The sequence below is a fragment of the Miniopterus natalensis genome, chromosome 11 (genome assembly GCF_054644295.1).
Source record: "Miniopterus natalensis isolate mMinNat1 chromosome 11, mMinNat1.hap1, whole genome shotgun sequence".
Classification (NCBI taxonomy): Eukaryota; Metazoa; Chordata; class Mammalia; order Chiroptera; family Miniopteridae; genus Miniopterus; species Miniopterus natalensis.
The window spans coordinates 60608183-60630665 of record NC_142091.1 but is presented as its reverse complement, the minus strand read 5'-3'; the positions used below and the strand labels follow the sequence as shown (position 1 = coordinate 60630665).

The 22483-nt window shown below is 42.0% G+C and overlaps 1 protein-coding gene across 1 annotated transcript in view; it reads right to left on the bottom strand.

The window, feature by feature from the left end:
• Window positions 1-10611, bottom strand: part of CAT (catalase) — a 34299-nt gene extending 23688 nt beyond the window's left edge. Inside the window, exon 1 of the mRNA XM_016206207.2 lies at window positions 10486-10611. Coding sequence (XP_016061693.1) covers window positions 10486-10551 — 66 coding nt within the window. The 5' untranslated portion in view covers window positions 10552-10611. The remainder of the gene's footprint in view (window positions 1-10485) is intronic.
• Window positions 10612-22483: the final 11872 nt, after the last annotated feature.

Sequence of the window (22483 nt, the reverse complement as noted above, 5' to 3'; positions counted from 1 at the left end):
AACATTACTGTCTCCCAGAACATGGATTAAAAGAGCTACATGTATGCAAAATGCAGGCCGCACACTTAAGCACATATATGCTACAACTTTACTGGCTACCACTTTACTGGCTGTGAGAAACTGACCTGATCAGCATTTTAGGTTTTATTTTCTAGAAACCATGACAGATGTGTAGGCATCCATCCAGACTCTCTCATCCTACCCCCTACCCATCCAGCAGCAAACCCTCCCAACTACACAAAAGTTTAAGGGTCAAGTCAACAGTTACCACCAATCCTAGCACTCTCTCTTGAAGATACACGTGTGCTAATACACGTGACACTGTATACTTCCATTTAAAGTTTAAAGTGGAAAATGAATGAGGAAAAGGAGTGAAATTATACAATTTCACCTTTAGTTTAAACCTAAACCTTAATTTTTCCACCTTGGCTGTCACTGGAATCACCTGGGGAGCTTTTACAGTGCACTGATGCCTGGGTCATCCCCTTAGAGATAAGTGACATAACCAGTCTGGGTGAGGCCTGGGAATAAAGATGTTTAACCCCCTAGGTGATTCCTAAAGGAAGCCGGGAGTAAGAACCACTGACCTAAAGCTTCTGGATGACCCACAGTTAGAGAGTCTGAGCAAACTACATCTGTCCACTCTTTATGTGCTCTTTTCAACATATAAACAAAGGGCTAAAGTAAACCTAAAAAAAGATAGAGGAGACATTCCAATAAAGGAAGAGTGTGAGAGAGGCTACCAAGAAGCTCAGTACATGGCAAGGTAAATAGATCAGTGTCACTCACATCCCTGCATCTCCCATGCAGGAAAGAGCTTCTGCTAAAAAAGGTGAGATGACATCGCATGTCCCTTCCTCACAACCAGGTCAAGGTGCTAAGGTCAATAATAAAAACCATGTCCAAAAGAGGCAGATGCAGAGTAGTTTGACCAATTGATCTATCAATCAACTAAAGCATGAGATGGTCTCGCCTAATGACACTCAAAGCTCCACTTGTAACTTACAAACCCACGTTTCATTTCTTAGCAGGATTGGCAAGCTCTAATAGATCAATTGTCCTAATTTTTAGCAGTTTTCCTCACACAAACTAATGTTTATGCAATTTGCCTTCAAAATTAAGTGGGTCAGGAAAAGCTTCATTCAACAGAGTCAGCGACACAGAAGGGAGGCCAGTGGGCAAAAACTAGAAAGGAAAAGATCCCCGACTTCAGAGATGTTTAAGGCAAAATTAGATATGGCATGCTGACCTGGACTAGAGATAAGACATATTTATTAGGAGGTGAGAAGAAGGAAGCAATATATTTGTTGAGATGGAGAGTTAATGTAATGAAGCCTCCGTCTCCCTCAACCTCAAAACCTTTGGTTTTTACAGCCAGGAGTTATGGGGACTTCTCTTCCCAACACTGGAACCCTGGGCTGGGAGCCCTGGTGTGGGGCTAGAACCCCTTGTTCCTCAAGGGGGACCTCCGCAGTGGAGATATCCCTCCCTATTTTTATCCCACACATGGGTGTGGGACCAGTTTGATCCAGGTCTCTGCCCCTCCTACCAGTCTAAATGTCTTTTCTTTTTTAACTCTCTAGTTGTAGGACTTCCATTCAGCTTAATTTCAGGCAGTTCTGGATAATGGTTGTTCTGTAGTTTAGTAGTAATGCTGATGTCTATCACAGCATTTTTTTAAAATACATTTTTACTGATTTGAGAGAGAGAGGAAGGGAGAGGGAGAGAGAGAGAGAAACATCAATGATGAGAGTCATTGATCAGCTGCCTCCTGCACACCCTCTGCTGGGGATCAAGCCCGCAACCCGGGCATGTGCCCTGACCGAGAATTGAACTTCAATCTCTTGGATCATAGGTTGATGCTCATCCACTGAGCCACGCCAGCTGGGCTATCACAGCATTTTTATACAAAGCAAAATCACCAAGGAGAAAAGGCACATGGAGTGAAGTCCAGAGGAAACCAGCACAAGCTTCCAAGAGTCCTCTCCCAATAGAATGACAGAGGACACTCTTAATTCCCCCAACAACAAGTTGTAGCAACATCTCTAAAATTTTGTCTAGCAGGGAAGCCCATTAAAGACCCAGTGCCCACGGTTTGCACTGGGGAATGATCATGAAGGCAAGTTCTGACTCCCAGAAGCAAATTAGATGTTCAGAATAAACTGCACTGTTTGCACAAACAGCTTAGGCATAGCAAACCATTCTTATCAGTCAGGGCCGTAGGAATCCTTCCAAAATCCAAGTTACAGAGCCAGCCAAGAGCCAACCTTGCAAATACAGGAGTCACCCCTTATCCGCAGTTTCCCTTTCCGTGATTTCAGGTACTAGCAGTCAACTGCAGACTGAAAATATCAATTGGAAAATTCCTGTTATTTTTGAGAGAGACCCCATTCACATAACTTTTATTACAGTATACACTATAATTGTTCTATGTTATTATTATTGTTGTAAATCTCTTACTGTGCCTAATTTATAAATTAAACTTTATCATATGCTTGCATGTACAAGAAAAAACAGAGTATATATAGGGTTCAGTACCACCTGCAGTTTCAGGCATCCACTGTGGATCTGAGAACATGCCCTGCAGATAAGGGGGAACTGCTACAGTTCCTCATATTTTTTTCCTCTGTTCTTGGTGAGTTGCCAACAAAAAATGATCAAAACATTACTAGTGGTTTTCAATAATTAGCAAACATTTAAAATAATCCTACGAAAAATAAAATCTTTGAAATGCACAGAATAGCTATCACAAAAGAAGTTTTTCTCTGTGTTGAAACTGTCCTTATTAAATAAGTCTAGGAGCACTGAGAACTGGCATGGTCCTTCAATTTAAAAAAAAAAAAAAGCAGGCAATAAGAGGAAGGAAGAAAGAGAAGCTCAAAAAATGAAGGACAACTGATCCACAAATGTAAAATATTCCTTTACTCCTTGTAACAGAAACTACAGTAGTCACAATACTCAGAAAGAAAATAAAGAACAAAAATGAAGAGAAAAGAAACAAAAAATAAATATGCGCTTGTTTTATATTTTGCAATTAGCCTCTTTTCTTACCTGGAGAAAAATATGAAGTGTTCTAGATATCGGCAAACAGAAATAGAAGATTAAAAATTTTTATTCCATATTCATAATGTGTCTGCCTGCCTGCCTGCCTGCCTCCCTCCCATGTTTTTTCTCTCTCGCCCACACACACACATATGCACTATGACCTAGAAATTCCATTCCTTGGTAGTTCCCAAGAGAAATGAAAGCGTATGTGTATAGTGAATTAAATTATCAGTCACCCTTTCTCCATCCCAAATGTTGGCAGTATTACATCAACGCGGTTACCCTAAAAAAAAAAAAAAAAAAAAATACATAGTCCCTGCCAGGCACTATCTCATGGCTCCTTGACAGGAAAGGATGAACTAAGATCCAACCTCTCTCCCAGGTAAAAATGAAACTGTTTAAAAAGGTAAGGCCTGAAATATACAAAGTCTCCAATTTTTAAGGGAGCAGAGGCCACTAATTAAGTCTAAGTACCCCAATGGAAGAGCCCATGGCATTCTAAGCAGCGAGCAACAAAGTTCCCATTTAAATTCCATCCAAAGTGACTGGGACTACCTGGAGAATCGCCTCCCTTCCCTCAGTGTATTTTGAGAGAAAGAGAAAAAAAGATCTTTAAGAAGATTCAAGTCATACCTATGAACATATTTGATTCAATGCTCACTTATTAAAGTTTACAAAACTCCCAGGTCACTGGACAGCAACAAAATCTGACCACGAGGAAAGACACCCAGTAAACTGCCTTCACATTGGCCGACACCTGGCTCCAAAGGAGAATACACCCAGCTTGGTATTCTGCGTTGGCACCTGCACCTTGGAAGAGGAGACGACCTGGTGCCCTCCGACAGTAGTTCCGAAACACAAAGCTTGCACAGCTCAGTAAAAGTAAAAACAACTTGGGGATTAAGAGGGAGGAGACTGATACAGAGCTGCCTACTTATATAAAAGCATTTACCAAGCAAGGAGAAATTTAAAAAACTTATCATCCACTACTGTCATAATTTTCTAACAGAAAGAGTATTTTAATATCAGAAAGTAAATAGGAAATAATCTTTAAAAAGAGATTATGTCCTTTTGCCTTTCACCTTATCACAAGAAAATGACTGAATAGATTTTCACCAAACATGTGTGTATGGTTTGGATAATGCAGTAGGGTCAGCTACCTGGACACAGAGGTAGACTACATTTCTCAGCCTCCCTCATGGTTAGCTGTGGCCATGTGACAGAGTTCTAGCCAACGTAAGGTAAGTTAACTACATCACTTCCAACCTGGCCCCCAAACCTCTCACACATACTCCTCTGTGCTCTTGACCTTCTGTGGCCAGACAATGATGCCCAGGGCCACCTTAAAAGTCGTGTGTTGACGAAGGGGAGACTCTTCAGCCTGAAGCCCTCAATAACTGTGGGCAGCAAGTACTCACTCACCTCTTCAACCTGAAACTACTTTGGTTCATCATGTAAGAGAGAAATAAATTTCTAAAATGTTTACATCATTATACATTTTGAGATCTATTATTACAGTACTTAGTCTGCACATAATTTACCTTAAAATATAGACTATGAATCAATAATTTTAAAAAACCCAATTTTTAAAGAATAAAAGATTTGAACAGATACTTCCAAGGAACATATGCTAAGTCAATAAGCACATAAAAAGATGCTCAGCACCACTGATGATCAAGAGCAATGCAAATTAAAACCACATTTAGTTACCACTTCATACCCAACAGAATAGCTCCAATTCAAGACTGACAACACCAAAAGCTGACAGGATGTGGAGCAACCAGGACTCTCATACACTGATGATACAACCACTTTGAAAAAAGACTTAGAAGTTTCTCATAAAACATTCACAGACCCTATGACCCACCAATTCTACTCCTAGGTATTTCCTTAGACAAATGAAAGCATATGTGCACAAAAAGACTTGTATATGATTTTTCATAGCAGCTTTATTCATAATAGCCAAACACTAGAAATAGCCCAGGTATCCAGCAACAGGATAAACAAATGGTGGTATATCATTCAATAGAGTACTATTCAAATGATGGCGGCAGACTGAGTGGAAACTACACTGACACCCTCCCAGGACCAAACTGGAATTACAACTAAAATACAGAGAAACAATCCTGAATAATCAACTGCAACTGAAGACGAGCTGGAGAGCACCATCACCAAGGAGGAAAAGTGGAGACCACATAGAGACTGGTAGGAAGTACAGACACGAGAGGGCTGGCTGGGCTCCCACAGGCAGCAGCTGAAGGTCCAGAGGGAGATCTCAACTGTGGGAGGTTCCCACTGAGGACTCTGGGGCCTAAACCCCAGGCTGGACTCCCACAGGTGGCAGCTGAAGGGCCAGAGGGAGATCTCAGCTGTGGGGGTTCCCACTGAGGGTTCTGGGGCCTAAACGCCAGGCTGGGCTTCCCAGCTAAGAACACCAGAACTGAGAAAGGTGCCCACATAACATCTGGCTGTGAAAAGCAGCCGGATTTCTATCTGCCAAGGAGAGATGGCTGGAAATGCAGGCACCATCTTAAAGAGCCAACGCATAGTTTCCTGTGTAGCCATTCACCTTGTGCTCCAGCAGAGAGAGGGCAGAGTGGACTGGAGCTGTGTGAGGAGAATCTAGGGTAGTGGGCTCTAAAGATAGAACTCAGAGGGCACCCCTCTCAACTCCTGTGCCGAGTCATTCCTCCATACTACAGAGGCAGACATTTACCTTCCAAGCAGCTTTTGCCTGAGCAGGAAGCAACTGCCCCACCCTGCTGGAAACCCTCTCACACAATCCCCTTGGAGTTTCTACAGCCTGAGGCTCATTAAGAGAATCAGATTAATCAGCCTGCAGGCAGCGACAGACTTCAGAGTGCTCTGAGTCTCTTCCTGATCTGCTTCTGGACCCGGGCCTTGGAAAAGCAGACTTTGGTGGGCATCTTGGTCATGCCCAAACACGCCCAGCCCCAACAGAGGGGACCTCACGCCATGGGCTGTTGATAGCTCCAAAGAGGGTACTCAAGGCCGGTTACAAACAGCATCTGACATTGGCCTGCAACACAGACCTTCCAAAAAGACTGAGAGTCCTAGCAGGCCTATCTAATACATAGAAACAAACCCAAAGAGGCAGCCAAAATGGGGAGACCAAAAAACAAGCCCCAAAAGAAAGAATAAGAGAAGTCTCCAGAAAAAGAACTAAATGAAATGGAGATAAGCAATCTATCAGATATAGAGTTCAGAATACTGATTGTAAGGATGCTCAACAGCATGAAAAAGGTATGGAAACTATGAAGGAAATTAAGACGGACATAGCAGAAATAAAGAATACATTGGAAGGAATAAACAGGTTAGAGGAAGCTGAGGATGGGATCAGTGAATTAGAAGACAGGGTAGAAAAAAATTACTCAATCAGAGATCCAAAAGGAAAAAACAATTAAAAAACAGGAGGACAGTCTAAGGGAGCTGTGGAACAACATGAAATGGAACAATATTCGCGTCACTGGAATACAGGAGGAGGTCAGAAGTAAGCAAGGGTTAGAGAACGTGTTTGAAGAAATAATGGCAGAAAACTTCCCTAACCTGGTCAAGGAAAAAGTCACACAAGTTCAGGAGGCACAGTGAGTCCCAAGCAAGAAGAATCCAAAGAGGCCCATGCCTAGACACATCATAATTAAAATGTCAAAAATTCAAGACAAAGAGAAAATATTAAAGGCAGCAAGAGAAAAGCAATGTTACCTACAAAGGATCTCCCATAAGGCTGTTAGCTGACTTCTCATCAGAAAGTCCACAGGCCAGAAGGGAATGGCATGAAGTATTCAAGGTAATGCAAAACAAGGACCTGAAACCAACACTACTCTATCCAGCAAGGCTATCATTCAAAATAGATGGTGAAATAAAGAGCTTCCCAGACAAAAAAAAAAAAAGGCTAAAGGAATTTATCACCACCAAACCAGCACTGCAGGAAATGTTAAAGGGACTGCTGTAATTAGAAGTAGAAACAGAGAGAGAAACATAGGCATAAAGAATTAAAATGGCAATAAATAAGGACCTATCAATAATAACCTGAAGGACTTTAAGGGAGAGATCAACAGCAATACAGTCATAGTTGTGGACTTTAACAACCCACTGACTTCACTGGATAGATCTTCCAGATAAAAAGTCAACACTAACCCTACAACTTAAAGAATTAGAAAGCCCCCCTGTGAAGCTGTCCAGACCAGGGCTTTTGTTTGCTGGGAGGTTTTTTTATTACTGCTTGGATTTCATCAGTTGTTACTAGCCTATTCAAGTTTTCTGATTCTTCCTGATTCAGTTTTACATGATCTCACTCATATGTGGAATCTAATAAACAAAATAGACTGAGGAACAAAATAGGTCCGGAGACATAGAAGCACGGAACTGACTGATGAATCTCAGTGGGAAGGTGGGGGTGGGGAGTGGGTGGAGAGAGATTAATCAAAGAACTTATATGCATATATGTATAACCCATGGACACAGACAATATGTGGTGAAGACCTGGGGGGGGGGGTAGATGCAGGGTGGAGGGGATCAATGGGGGGAATAAGGAGGGATATCTGTAATACTTTCAACAATAAAGATAAATTTTTTAAAAAATACAATGCTATTCAGCAATAAAAAAATTTAAAAAGTAATAAATAAAAAGACTGATACAGCCTGGCAAGGAGTGGCTCAGCGGTTGAGCATCGCGACCTAGGATCCAGGCAACTGGGATTCGATTCCCGGTCAGGGCACATGCCTGGGTTGCAGGCTCGGTCCCCAGTTGGGGGCATGCAGGAGGCGGCCGATCAGTGACTCTCTCGTCATTGATGTTTCTATCTCTCTCTCTCCTTCTCCTTTCCTCTCTCTGAAATCAATAAAAAAAATATTTAAAAAAAAAATTGATACATGCAACAATATGAATGAATCTGAAAACTTTTTTTTAATCTTCAAGCATTTTTTGCTAAATGACAGAGCATTACACAAAAAGTACATAAATCAATAGTTAAAAAAGAAAATCAACACTAGTTGCCTGGGGAGGAATTGCAGGAAATGACTGGAAAACAGCACGAGGGAACTTTTTAGGGTGGTGATAATCTTCTGTATCTTGATAAGGGAATAGGATTCACACGTGTGTATATCATAGAATGATCCACTTAATATCTGTGTATTTCAATGCGTATAATTATTATCTAAAAACATAAATATTGAACTCTGTTCATTTGTATGCTTAGTGTTTAGGGGTAAAGTCTACTGATATTTACAACTTACTCTAAAATGCACTCCGAAAAATGGGCTAATGAATGTATGAAAGGATGGACAGATAGAATACATATAATAAAACATATAGCAAAATGTTCATTGTAGACTCTAGATGGTGGATACATGGGGATACACTGCACAATTCTTTCAACTTTTCTGAATGTTAGAAATTTTTTACCATAAAACACTGGAAAATTATACAGGCTTTGTGACATACGCAAAATTCCTTTTGGGGGTTAGGGGGAAAGGTCACTTCAAAAAATTAAGCTGTTTTGACTCAGAGCAGCTAAACATGAGGAATAATAGGATATTAATGGAACTGCCAATCAGGACCATGTACACAGTGCATTACAATGCCATGGGCAGAGGAGACAGCAATGTTCCAACCATGAGTCCCCCAAATATAGTTCCCCCAGCTTTGTGGACCAGCTGCTTCTGACAAGGGCAGCCATGTAGGGTAAACCATCAGCAGGGTCTTAATGATTTAACAGTTAGTGATTCTCCCAAACAATAAAGAGTCAAGCTACTCTCAGAATAAAAGGGAGTCTTTTAAAAAGGAATAAATTTTGCTTTACAAAAAACTCATCACATGGTCCATATTTTTCTCAATTCACCAAGTACTAATGAAAACGTCTGTGTGAACCAAGATTTAGCAACCAATAGATACGGAAAAAGTCCTGTCCCCAAGAGCTGAGTTCTTTTTTAATATATTTATATTGATTTCAGAGAGAGGAAGAGACAGAGAGAAACATCAATGATGAGAGTTATTGATGATGGGCTGCCTCCTGCACATCCCCTACTGGGGATTGAGCCCAAAACCCAGGCATGTGCCCTGACCTGGAATCAAACTGTGACCTCCAGGTTCATGGGTCGACGCTTAACCACTGAGCCACGCCGGCAGGGCGAGAACTGAGTTCTGATTTTTATTCTGCCACAACTAGCTGCATGTGATTGATGAGTAAGACTCCAAGTCTCTGTGGTTCACTTGGATTAAAAACTCATAAAAAACTGAATTAGCCTACAATAAAGGACAAGATGAGAGAGTTTCCAGGCCCTCAGGGAAGAATGGCAGCTTCTCACAAATGGGGAACCAACTGTAGAGCAATCTATGTGCCCTTAGCATTAATACCCCATTTCATGAACATTAACCCAGTTTTGAAAAAGATCACCAGGCAAGTTGAGGAAGAGCTCGACTCTAGTCTTCTCCCTGCCGTTAACCAGCCACCACCAGAACTGGGCAAGTCCCTTAGACTCTCTGGGCCAACGAGATAAATGATGACTCAGACCAGTTGTGCTCTCATCTAATCCAACATCCTGAAAGATGCCCCTTAAGACTCTGGGTACAGGCCAGGAATGCCTCACGCACCACTGGGCTGAAATCCTACTCATCCTAAAGGCCTCGCTCGGATGTCGCCTACTTTGGGAAGCCGGTCGGGCACAGGCCGATCTCTCCTTTTATCCTTTATCCAGATACCTATAGAAGAGCCCTCCCACAATGCATGGTAATTCATCTGTTCGTCTTGTCTACCAGACTAGCCTTGGAGCTCCTCACGTCAGAGTTCTGGCCTCACTGGAATTCGGCCGCCTCCTCCCAGCACGGAGCCTGCCCAGCACATGCAGGCACTCAAGTGACTCGCGTAAATAAACGCGTTCATTAGTCCCTCAAGTCGCCTCTGCCTCTAAAATGCTAGGCTCGATGACCTTCCAAATAAGTAACAGATGTAAAATTCTTTTATTTACTCGTTCAGTGTTGTGCGTACTATCAGTCAGTCGCCATGATCGGCGCTGGAGTCACCGACATAATAAAACACTGTCCCTAATCCCACGGCTGCCGCCAGCGCCAGCGCCGGCAGGAACTCTCTGAACAAGGTCAAAGCCGAGCCCGTTCCCCTCACTTCCCTTCTTGCAGCTGCAGCTCCCAGGGCGCCTCCATTTCTCCCTGGAACTGCGACCTCTGTCCCAGCTGGCAAAAGTGCAAACTTCAGAGCCAGCCAACCACACGCGACAAACCCCGCAGGCCCGCGGGACCCCTCTGCCCTCCTCCCCGCGAACGTTACCCCCATCGGGAGCCAAAGGCGGCCCCGCCCCCAGCCCCCGTCGGCGACCCGACGTGCAGCCCGCGAACGAGGCCGCGCTGGGGAAGCCCGGGCCGTTACTCGCGGGCGCCCAGTCCTCGGAGGGCGCAGGATGTACCTGCGCCTCCCGCTGCTGGTTCCAACGCTTCAGCTGGTCGCCGGCTGGGTCTCGGGAGTCCGCCATGGTGTCTGACGTGCGTAGCAAAACGAAGCAAATAGCCTCTGCTCACTCACGCCGCCGCGCACACGGCCCGAGCAGAGCTGCGAGACTGCGGAATACGCCAATCAGCTCCGCCCTGGCCCCGCCCCCTCGGGAGGACCGCCTCCTGATTGGTCGCTGGAGCGCCAGGCAGGCTGGGATTAAAGCCAAGTAGGGGTGGAGGGGTGAGGAAGGGGGACTCCTAGAGGGAGGCGCGACCCCACGACTGGGAGAGACTCGGGGGGCGGTGTGAAAAGGCAGGGATCCACGCCCCTCCGACCTCCAAACCCTGGGCGGGCCCCGCGTGCGGGGACTTGACTCTCAGCCTCTGGTTATCTGCGCCTTGCAGGCTGCCCCGGGACGCGGCTGTGGGTGGCTCGCCACTTCTGCTGAGGCCTTGCTGGGTGGAGCTCTGAGCTCTGTAAATAAGCTCTCAGCTCTTAAAAAGTCAGAAATCCTGGGTTGAATTCCTCCGTGCACAAGGAGGTTTGGACCTACCCTAATGTTAGCATTATTTGCAATTGAAGGATTGATGGGAATTTGGAATAAATGCCGAAACTGATTCTGCAGTTTAAGGCTCATCTAGTAATCTTACTTTCAAATGCTACATTACTTTTTATTTAAGACAGACTATGCGCAGAAAAACGTACCATTTTGAAAAACAGAAAAATGAAACATTGACAAGTTCTTGATGGTCTTAATAGTCTAAAATCCATAGCGAGGAAGGTCAGCCTTTTAGGGTCCTCTTTGGATTAGCAGCTAGCTCCCCTTTTTTCAGTGTCTACTATGTGCTAGAGGCTGAGAGATGGTTGCCAGACTATCACTTAATTTTAACAATCTCGTGATGTAAACTTTGTTATTCCTATTTTAAATATGAAGGATTTGGTGCCTAGGAGAGGCGCAGGAATCGCCTAAAGCTTAAAAGCTAACTAAATGTCAGAGCCTGGGTCCTTGGTCTTCCGATTTCAAAGCCTGGGAACCTGAACCACTATAATATCCTGCCTTTCTAAGAATATTGAAAAATTCTGTGTCTTTAAAGAACAATATAGTTGAAAAGTAAAATATTTAGTAAGTCATGGACTCGTTTGTCATTTTAATCCAATGGATTTAAATATTTTTTTCTCCCCTCAGGTGCTAAGATTTATCTTTAAACACCTTGATAAATAAATATACTATCATCTTTAAAAGTTCTCAACTTTTAAGTTTGATTTTTTTCCATCATACTACATGTAATGGGTGGATATATGGTACTGTAAATTTCAGATGTTCTTGATTTTACCAAAGTGCGATATCAAGTGTCCAAAGTAGCGATTTTCAACCTCTTTCATCTCACAGCACACATAGACTAATTACTAAAATTCTGAGGCACACCAAAAATATTTTTTGCCAGTCTGACAAAAAAAATAGGTATAATTTTGATTCATTCACACCAAACAGCTGTTGTTGTGTTGGGGGTTGTCATTTCTTAATTTGACAGTCTAAGGAAAAAGAGGCCAGTGCTCCCGACGAGTCAGGTATTACATATTTTAAAAATTCATGAGGCACACCAGTGTGCAATTGCACAACTGTTGAAAATCGCTGATCTAAATCATAAAAGTTCGACCTGTGCAGTTCAAGGGGAAAGCAGCCTACAGATTGATCTGTTGTGCCCTATATTTTTTTCACCACACTTACAATTGTGAAGATATTAGCTGTGTGATTTGTGTGATGTCTTTTGCTACCTACCCCATCCACACTGCCACTAGAGTGTAAACTCCGTGAGGGCAGAGACCCTAGATTTTGCTCTCTATTGCATTCCTGCACACTTAGAATTGATTGGGTATTCTGTCCCAGGAATTGTTCTAAGCTTTTTGTGCACATTTGCTCAGTCAACCCTTCCAACAATCCTACAAAATAGATACTAATATTATTGTCATTTTGCAGATTAGGAAAATGAGGCATAGAGAAGTTAAATAAATAACTGGCCCAAGGTTACACAATTATTAATAGACAGATCCAGGATTCTGACCCTGTCCATCCATTTCCAGAGTCCATGGTTTGTTGAATAAATAAATGTTGAAAGAATCAAACCAATCATTTTCTTCATTAACTAAGATAAACTATCAACAAAGTAAATAAGTGACCTGGAGTCCTGTGTTAACCTTTGTTCTTTATATAAACATTGTCCTGTGTTTTTTGCTGTTTTCTCTGTTTCCGTTACTGTTGGTTTGGATTCCTGAGGAACTGTTTTCAGGGAAAGGAAAATGGAGATCATCTCACATCTTATCTTGTATGTTAAAATAAGGTGTGTGCTTACAAGTAATGGCAATGAATTTATATTGGCTACATAGATAGAATTCTATTCATTGGTTTTATGACTATAATTTACATAGAGCGTAAGTGTAAACACTTCTAAAAGTCAGCCTTAGTTTAAAAATACATTAAACCGTATCTGGTTGACTCCTAAAGGTAATTCCAAATGATTGTCTCAGTAAACAAATTTGGTCCCAGATTTTTATATCTAATTAATATAAGCATATAAGTATTTTTGTTAGTATTGAATGAAATTGTAATTCAGAAAGTTCTGTTCTCTGTTTGTTCAGAGCCTAATGAAATAAAATGTACCGGCACACAAAAGATAATATTATTAATCTTGATATCACTGAATCTAAAACTAAGCTTACAAAGTAGGCCATATAATAAACGTTTGAGAGAAAAGGTTGGGTACTCAGCTAAGAACATTTATAGGCAAATTTTCTTTCGTCAATATTTGGAAGAAAAAAAAATGGAGAGAATAACCTACGTGGTATTGGATGACAGGTATATCAAGCACCATGAGGCGTAACCGTAATGTCTTTGTGAGGTCAAGTCAGGGCGAGGGATCAAAAAAGAACACAGTGTAAAAGTGAAGCCAGGCTGGGTGTGGCTCAGCAGTTGAGCATGGACCTAGGATCCAGGAGATCTCAGTTCCATTGCCGGCCAGGGCACATGATCCCCAGTCGGGGGCATGCGGGAGGCAGCCGATCAATGACTTTCTCGTCATTGTGGTTCTCTCTCTCTCCCTCTCCCTTCCTCTCTCTGAAATCCATAAAGATCTATTTTTAAAAGAAAAGAGTGAAGAGACGTGTTGCAATCCAGAAGCCTTTTGAGGGGAGGCAGTGGATGCCACGGCCGCTCTGTGATTCAGCCTCTGCGGACTGGGCCTCAGCAGGCAGGAGAAGGAAGTGGAATGTGCACCGAGAATACCAGCAGTTTTATGTGCGGTAATGGCATGTGCCCTCTGCTCTGCCTATTTTACTTCCCCACATCGTACTCCTACTTTAATAAGAACAATTATTTAGGTAGCCCAGATGTCCCTTGGGGTCTGGTAGTGGTCATAGTTGGAGCTGTCTTAAGAGGGGGGAAAATCCATGTGCCTTTTCTCCCCAAGGCCGCATTGCATGTGCGATGCTATGGGACCTGGGCATTAGAGAAAAAATAAACACAGAAACAAGAATTTGGAATTTATTACCTTAACTTCTTTTTTCTTTTATCTTTTTCTTAAATGTATCTTTATTGATTTCAGGGAGAGGAAGGGAGAGAATTGAAACATCAATGATGAGAGAGAGTCATTGATCGGCTGCCTCCTGCAGGCCCCCTACCGGGAATTGAACCTCAATCTCCTGGATCCTAGGTCGATGCTCAACTGCTGAGCCACTCCTGGCCAGGCTTCTTTCTTTTTAAAAAGAACGTGCGCTTACTAATGGAGGCTTGAAAAATACAGAATAATATGTAAAATAAACAATCATCCATAGGTGGTAATAGATATCCCTTAATCAGTATTTTCTCTCACGTGTATGTAGTGTGTGTGTGTGTGTGTCTGTGTGTGTTAGACAGAATCATATAAAATACGTAATTTTGTGTCCTGCTTCTTTTTAATTTTCAAAACATTTTCTTTCTCCTGAATTTCATATGGTACAAATGCTTGAACCTGTCACCCTAATAGAAGGTTCTTTCCATTCCTCAGACCAAACTTCCTTTACAGGCAAATAAATAAGAGACAAATCATATTGCGCAGGGTGAATATAGAAAATTTTTTTACAAAGCAAAAATGTTTGGATGTTCTATTTTTAGTATAGCTTAGCAATCCAGTTTATGTTGACAACCTTAGCTGTTAAGACATACGTTACAAATGCCAGAGAACTCAACAGACAGACAGCAGGTAGTAATTTTTTTCAATATGTTTTAAAAAGAGTTTTCATTTGCAAATTCAAGTTTAGTTGGCCCTTTACAGTCTTTTTGCTCAATATTTCGAATTCCATTTTCTTCTTTTTGTAGAGTCTTCGAGCTTTTCCCTCTTGTTTTCTCTGAAAGTCTTGCTTCTTACTCAGTATCCTTAGCTTATGCCCGCTCATGTTGGTCTTGCGCCTTTTGATGGACATTTTCTTTGCAATGGTAATGGGGTTTACTCTTTTGCTACGATGTTCTTCAAACAAAGCCTAAATGGGGCCCAGTTTAGGCTGGGGGGGAGGCGGTAGTAGCAGCAACAAGGAAAAGAAAGCTGAGGAGGTGGAAGCTGCTGGATTTAAACTTCACCTGCGTCATAACTTTGCCTTGACCCCAGTGATTTTTTTTTTTTTTTTTTGGTAGGAACAATTTAAGACACAAAGACAGAGTTAAAAAGTGAGAAGCTATAATCTCAGTTAGACACAGAGAAATTATTTTTCTTAATTCTCATATATATTATAAGATCTAATGTGTTAATATTTATAAAACCCTGAGGCCATCTGACAAAAAGTACTGTAAGCTTACTTCGTATTATTACCCTGGGATAAAGAATATTTATTTCTGACTTTTCATCACCCTATAATTAGTTGATATTAGTTTAGTAAATATTGGATATTATCTTCCAAATAAGCAACAACTTGATGGCCGCCTTTGGTGGTGTTTAGAACATGACCTATCTTGCTGTAGGATCAAATCGTCTAGGTTCAGAGATTATTCTGTTAATTGTTCTGTGGAACGCTTACAACACGAGTCTTCTGTCTGAAGTTAATTAAGTGTGAGAAAAGCACTGTACTTAAAACAACACGCATCCCTTAGACAGCCTGAGCTTCTGATATCCAAGTGAAATCTCTAGTAAAAATTAATCATAAAGTAAACCTTGAACAAAGGAAAGTATCATGATGCTGGAAAGGGGCTGAAGCAGCAGAAGCCCACGATGAACAAAAGGTGCCAAAAATATGTCACCAAGACCCATCACGCCGCGATGAGCCCCACAGGGAGCACCACCGCTGGGAGGATTCCCCGGTGGCTCTCCGCAGGCTGCATGGGCAGGGCCTTCGACAGAAACTACGGACAGAGGCATTGCCTGGGGCCAGGGGAGTGTGTGGTTTTTACCAGGGAAAGTGTATGTCCCCTTACATCATATCCCGCCCTGGTATTTTACTCTTTGCCCCTCCTAAGCATACCAACGTGAAAGCCCTATGGCTCTAAAGATAGAAAAAAAAATTACGTATAGCTGTCAGAATATTACATAACATGAAACATGATAAGCTTAAGAAATCGGCCACGCAAATTGTGAAACCAAAGTCAAAGTTCTTTTTGTTCTGTGCCAGTGTTTAAAAAGAAAAACAAAATAAAGGCATCATTTTAAAGATAGAAACTAAATAACAAAAAATTATGAGTACAGACATGTGGAGAGCCTCTCCAGCCCAAACATTCCACTCCCAACCATTTCAGCCAGCTCATGCCTCTTTGTGACTATATCTAGGGAATGAAAAGCAGATCGAGACATTGTCACTATGGCCAATGTTTGTAGCAAACATCCCTGCCCTCCAAAGCATGTGAAATTTGTGAATGTGGAGCCAGGGAGGCTGAATCATAATTAAGTGCAGATGTGCTATTATTTTATGCTCTTGTGGATCTAAAACAATGACCTGGGGAACAAAGCTAGTGCATTCCTGAGAGGGCCCCAAGCCACACCCTGGGCTGTGAGAACAGATTTAGTTCTGGGGACTGGGCTATAAAGGAAAGCTTGGAAGGAACTAAAGAGTAGGTAGTGAGTTGATGGAGATGATAGAGTCTGCCCTCATTAGGAAAAAAAAGTGGGGGAGAGGAAGGAAAGAAGGAAGGGAGGGAGGGAGGGAGGGAGGGAGGGAGGGAGGGAGGGAGGGAGGGAGGGAGGGAGGGAGGGAGGGAGGGAGGGAGGGAGGGAAAACAGAAATGGTGATCAATGGGGGGCGTAAAGGGGGCCAAATGGTGATGGAAGATGGTTTGACTTTGGGTGGTGGGCAAGCAATGCAATATATAGATCACGTATCATAGAAATCTACACTTGGAACCTGTATGATCCTATTAAACAAATAAAAAGAAAAACAATGATCATCAAGACTAGATCTCAACTCAGAAATGCTGAGGGAAGTACTATTTGCTCCAGCAAGGTTCCAGGGAATGGTGGCTGAAGCAGAGATTAAAATGGAGAGGTGGAGGAAACAGAGCCTGGCTGTAAGAGGCCTTTCCACGTAGAGAAATTTCCCCTTAGAGCCGCACTTGCCTAGGAGGTAGCAAAACCGAACACTGTATAAACTGTCCTCGGCCACTGCAGTTGGTTAGGACCATGAACTTCAAGTGCCCCAGGTATGCCAGACCCTCAAGACATTTAACTGGAACGTGTTTTCCAGCCAGTGAACCACAGGTTTAGCTTAACCAGCATACAAGCCTGTGGACCCCTTTTCTATCCAAGTGCTACTTTTCAATCCTTCCTTTGGAGCAGTTAACAACCCTTGGCTTTTTGCCCTTGGCGAAACGGCTCAGTGAATTATTCTCTAAGGTGTGTCCATTGCCTGGCAAGTGTAAAGAAAACAAAAACAAAAGAAGACTTTTTTAAATGCAAGGGATTTTTTTTTTTTTTTTTATACAGGGCCATGAACAAGAAAGATAAGTGATGCTGTGTATATGACCTAAAGGTGACTCTAACCCCTAAAAGACGAGTAAAACCACATAAAGTCTGGAAAGAACCAGCTAATACTCCCCAGCTCCAAGTGTGGGGGAAGGACAACTGAAGAGACATGGGCAGACCCGAATGATAAGAGATGTGTGGCCCCTGTGAATGCAGTTTCTGGAATCCTAGCCACCGCGACTGGCCCTCCACCTCCATCCCAATGCCTTTGATCTCCTGGTTACAACAGTGGAAAACTGGAAACCCCTTCCTTCTTGCTAGAGCTGTCAGCACAGCTCATAACTTACAGCCCAGGTCCCTGCTGCCAAAGGCATCACTCTATCCTAACATCTCTTAATAGACCCCATCACTGTCACTATAGCAACTGCCACCTTCTCTCATTGCATTGCCATGGCCTCCACAATCTTTTGCTGCCCATCCAGGTACCTCCCCTGATCACTACTGATGTGCCCACCATATAAGGAGAGCAGCTATCCATCTGGTTTTGCCTGGGACTGAGGGGTTCCTGGGGCTAAATGTGGGACCTGCACAACTAAAACAGGGAAGTCCTGGGCAAACCAAGATAGTTGGTCATCCTACCACATGATAGCCACAGCTGCCACCACCAACCACTGACTTGTATCTTAGACGTGGACGTGGGGACAATGGGATTCTTCTGTCCTAAGAAAAAGCTCTGGGGCAGCTTGTCCTTTACCTCGAGTGCCCTGCTGGGCCCCTAGGCAGACTCACAGCCCTTCACTTCCAGGATGGAACTCTGCAACCCTAGGAAGCAGCACTTCCTCTCTTCAGTCAATTCTCCAGGACAGTTTTGTGTCTGTCCAGCCTCTCCCAGCTAGGTGGCCTCCAGGCCAGATCCTCCGTCTTACCAATGCCTTCATGTGGGGAGAAGACTCACACTATACCACGTGAGTGTCGTGGCCTGTACTTACAGCTTACTGCAATTGTCCAATATTTGTGCACCGAGATACCACGCAGAATGGTGGTGGTTTTTTATTTTAAAATCTGCCGATGTGTTATGCTAAATGTGAAAGGGTAGGGATACTTCCAGATAATAATACTTTCAGATTTTTAAAAAGAAATAAGTAAAATCTTTTCAGAAGTTTCTTAATCTCACCAAAAGCTTTCTTCTAAAAAATCAAAATAGACATTAATTTGCTGGTTTTTGTAAAAGCCACATATACTCATTTCACATGCTTTGGAAAACAGAGAAAATCCTATAAACTTAACAACAACAAAAAAATCATCCTAAACCCCACCATTCCAAGATAACCACTGTTAATATTATTGTTCATTTGATGTATGTCCTTCTAGTCTTATCTATGCATATATATGTACTTAGATACAGAAGGCTTTAAATAAAAATGAGAACATGTGATATATATTATATATAAATATTACATACATACTGTAGGATGACTTGTTCTTTTCATTTATTAATATGTCATGAACATCTTTCCAGATCAATAAAGAATGAGCTACATGATGGTTTTTAATGGTATTTCGTGGGTGTTTACTCTAGCTGTTCTTTAGCCAACATAAATTTCCCAAGGAGAAGCTGCTAAGAAAGCATTTTCTTAGATAGGGGCTATCTCCATTTCATTGCAGTATCAGCACCTCTTAAAAACCTGCCATAACTCCAATTCTCACAATAGTTTACAGGGTCATCCACAAAATGAAAGATCTACAAGTGCATCTTCATCAAACATCACCAAAAAAAGGAAATAGAAAGCCCGGAGACCCATCAACTAGGGGACAAGAAAACTTTCTTCTTTAATTTCTGCAAACTGTAAAGTGATAAATTCATATTTTAGCCAAGGGTTTTTTGTTTTTATAAGAGCAATATATGTTTTTTACAAAATAAGATACAAGAAAATAAAAATGTACAAAAATAGCCCAGAGGGCATGGCTCAGTAGTTGAGCATTGACCTAGGATCCAGGAGATCGCAGTTCAATTCCAGGTCAGGGCACATGCCCGGGTTGCAAGGTCAGACCCCAGTAGGGGGCCGTGTACGAGGCAGCCAATCAATGACTCTCTCTCATTATTGATGTTCCTATCTCTCTCTCCTTTATCCTTCTTCTCTCTGAAATCAATAAAAGATATATTTAAGAATAAATAAATAATAAATAAATAAATAAATAAATAAATAAATAAATAAATAAATAAATAAAATGTACAAAAAGTGAGAGTCCTTACCCCTCACAACTCACTCTTATGCCAAACTCATACTCTCTCTCCAGATGCTACTTACTAATCTGCAAATTGCTTATTTCACTCAAAAATATCTAATGCCTATTCTTTCATGTTAATATATTCAACTTCACCAATCCTTTCAGTCACACTAATATTGTACAGGATGAGCATACCATATGTTTTTAACTATTGCCCCATTAATAGACATTTAGGTGGTCTCCAATGTCTGTTTTTACAAACAGTGTTGTCATGGATATCCTGTGCGCACAACTTTGTATACTTTTATAAGTCTTCCTGTAGGATAAATTCCTAGAAATTGAATTGCAAAACTCCCCTCTCTGTGCAAAGAACTCCCACATGGCCAAATATTCATCACACCAGGCTTAAAAGCCAGGCACCCACTGCTCCTCTCCCCGCCTCACCCACCTCCTACTTCAGTCCACATGCTGCCACTGGCTCCCCTCAGTCGAGACAGCTTGTTCCATGGGCCACTCGTTTTATGTTCAAGGGATCTGGCTGAGCAAAAAGAAGCAAAAATTAGTAGTATTATATGTATGAAACAAGCTTTCAAAATGATGGTCTGAGAAAGAGGTTATGAGAAATGATGAATAATAAAATGGGCACTTTTAGGCGCTAAAGTAGACTACGGTGTCTTCTCAGAGGCCCCATTAGGTTCTCAGTTTTGACCCCTTGCCTCATTGCTTTGAATGCTCAGGGCTGGGATTTCTAAGTATTTGGTAAACTTCAGTAGATTTTCCTTTCTAGCAGATAGATTCTTCATGGGGCGACTTGTGGCCGGTGTCTTCACCAGCAGAAACAGGTGACCTGGTGCCCACTGTTTGCATGAAAGTTGGCAGGTTCTTTTTCTCACCACATGTCATTTAATCCTTGCAACACTCCTGGGACGAGGTAGGTGATATACCTGAGGCTCGGCAACTAGGTGGGGCCCAGGATTCTAAGCCAGGCCACTCTGACACCAAAGCTTCTGTTTCTTTCAGTATTTGAGAAACTCATCATAGCCTCACCGCAGGTCATTTCCTCCACACAAGCGATGAGGTGATCTCCTTTAACTAGTGCTCTTTTCCCTAGGGTAAGGAAGGACTCAAAAGAGAGAAAACGATCCTATTTCTTCTGGGTTAGACTCTTGGTCTGTTTTTGTGTGGTTTTTTTGTATTGATTTCTTGCATTTATTTGCATTTTTTTGTCTTCCAACCTTAAGTAAAATTTCACTAAGAAATAGAAAAGCTTCGTTTGAGATTGGCCCCTGGGAAAGTGGAGTCTAAAGAAGATACAGCTTTGTCTCTGAAAGTCCTTTACTCCTCATAGCATACGACTGAAGAGGGAGGCAGAACCCAAGTTCAGCCAAGGACAGAGGGACAGGCCAAGTGCCATTCTGTTTTTAGGAGAAAGAAATTCTCAGGCTGGATTGCAGAGTTGAAGACTGACTAATCCCTGATTACTTGACCTTAGAGTTAAGTAAATGGAACTACAATTGAAAACTTTTTTTTTTTTTTTTAAAGATGTGTGTATTTCCAGAGAAACTCATACCTGGCAAACAATAAGAGCTTGTGATTACTCAGCCATTAAGAAAAACCTCAGACTCCTAAACCCATGAGATATCAAATGGGCTTGACATTGATATCTCCTCACTCGAGCTTCCTCTTCGAAGCCTTTTTGAATATGACCACATTTGCCAATGGACGAAAATACTCCATTGGTAACCAGAGTGGCTGACCAAGGAGATCACAATTCTGGCAACAAAAAGGAAACTTGTGCCCAGCCAGCGTGGCTCAGAGGTTGAGCATCGGCCTATGATCCAGGTGACTGTGGTTCGATTCCCAGTCAGGGCACATACCCCGGTTTCGGTCTTGATCCCCAGTAAGGGGCGTGCAGGAGGCAGCCGATCAATGATCCTCCCTCATCATTGATGTTTCTGTCTCTCTCTCCCTCTCCCTTCCTCTCTCTCTGAAACCAATAAAATCAATTAAAAAATTTTTAAAAAGAAAGAAAAATGAAATTTGTTATTCCTGCCCATTGAGAAATATGTGCTATGGAACAATGGCCACTTCTAAGTGAGTTTAAATTGTTGTTATTGTACTTATTTTTTCCTTTCTTACCACTCTATATTAGGGTAATGGGTGGGGGAATCAAACATCATTTAACAGCAATTCATCCAACCACGTGGAGTTATTGTCCAGATCTAACTGAGAGAACTGACCACCTCCCAGGGGTCCTTATGTCAAAGTTAGATCAAGCAATTTGATAAAGCCATGGATGAGTCTCCTTTTCAGAGAAAGGCAGAGCTGGCCAGCAGGAACCAAAAGCATAGCAGAGAATCATATCCAATCTCACAGTGTGAAATGGGAGCTGGAGCAGGGCTTCCCCACAGGGCAAGGAGGTCTTATAACCTGTGGATACTGATGATAATAAAGTAACATAAAACTCATAACACAGAGTCCCAGCAGGAATGGTTCGTGCGTATCATCAATTCAAAAATATTTAGGATCAGCAATGGGATAAGAAAATTTGAAATGCCCTAAAATCTTAGAAATCCTGTATAAAAGAAAGTTAGTATTGATTCTCCCAAGTTTGACAGCAAGTCATAAATTTCAAATGGTATTACTAGTAGTAAGTTATAAAGTTGAAACAAAATTTTTCCAACTATTAATAACAAACACAAATTTTGATCAGCTATGCTAAAAGACAGACTGAATGGCCTTTCTATTCTCTGTACTAAAAACTGTGACAATTTAGCATGTCAAAAGATGACAGGAGTATGCAGTTAAAAATATAGAAATATAGTATTT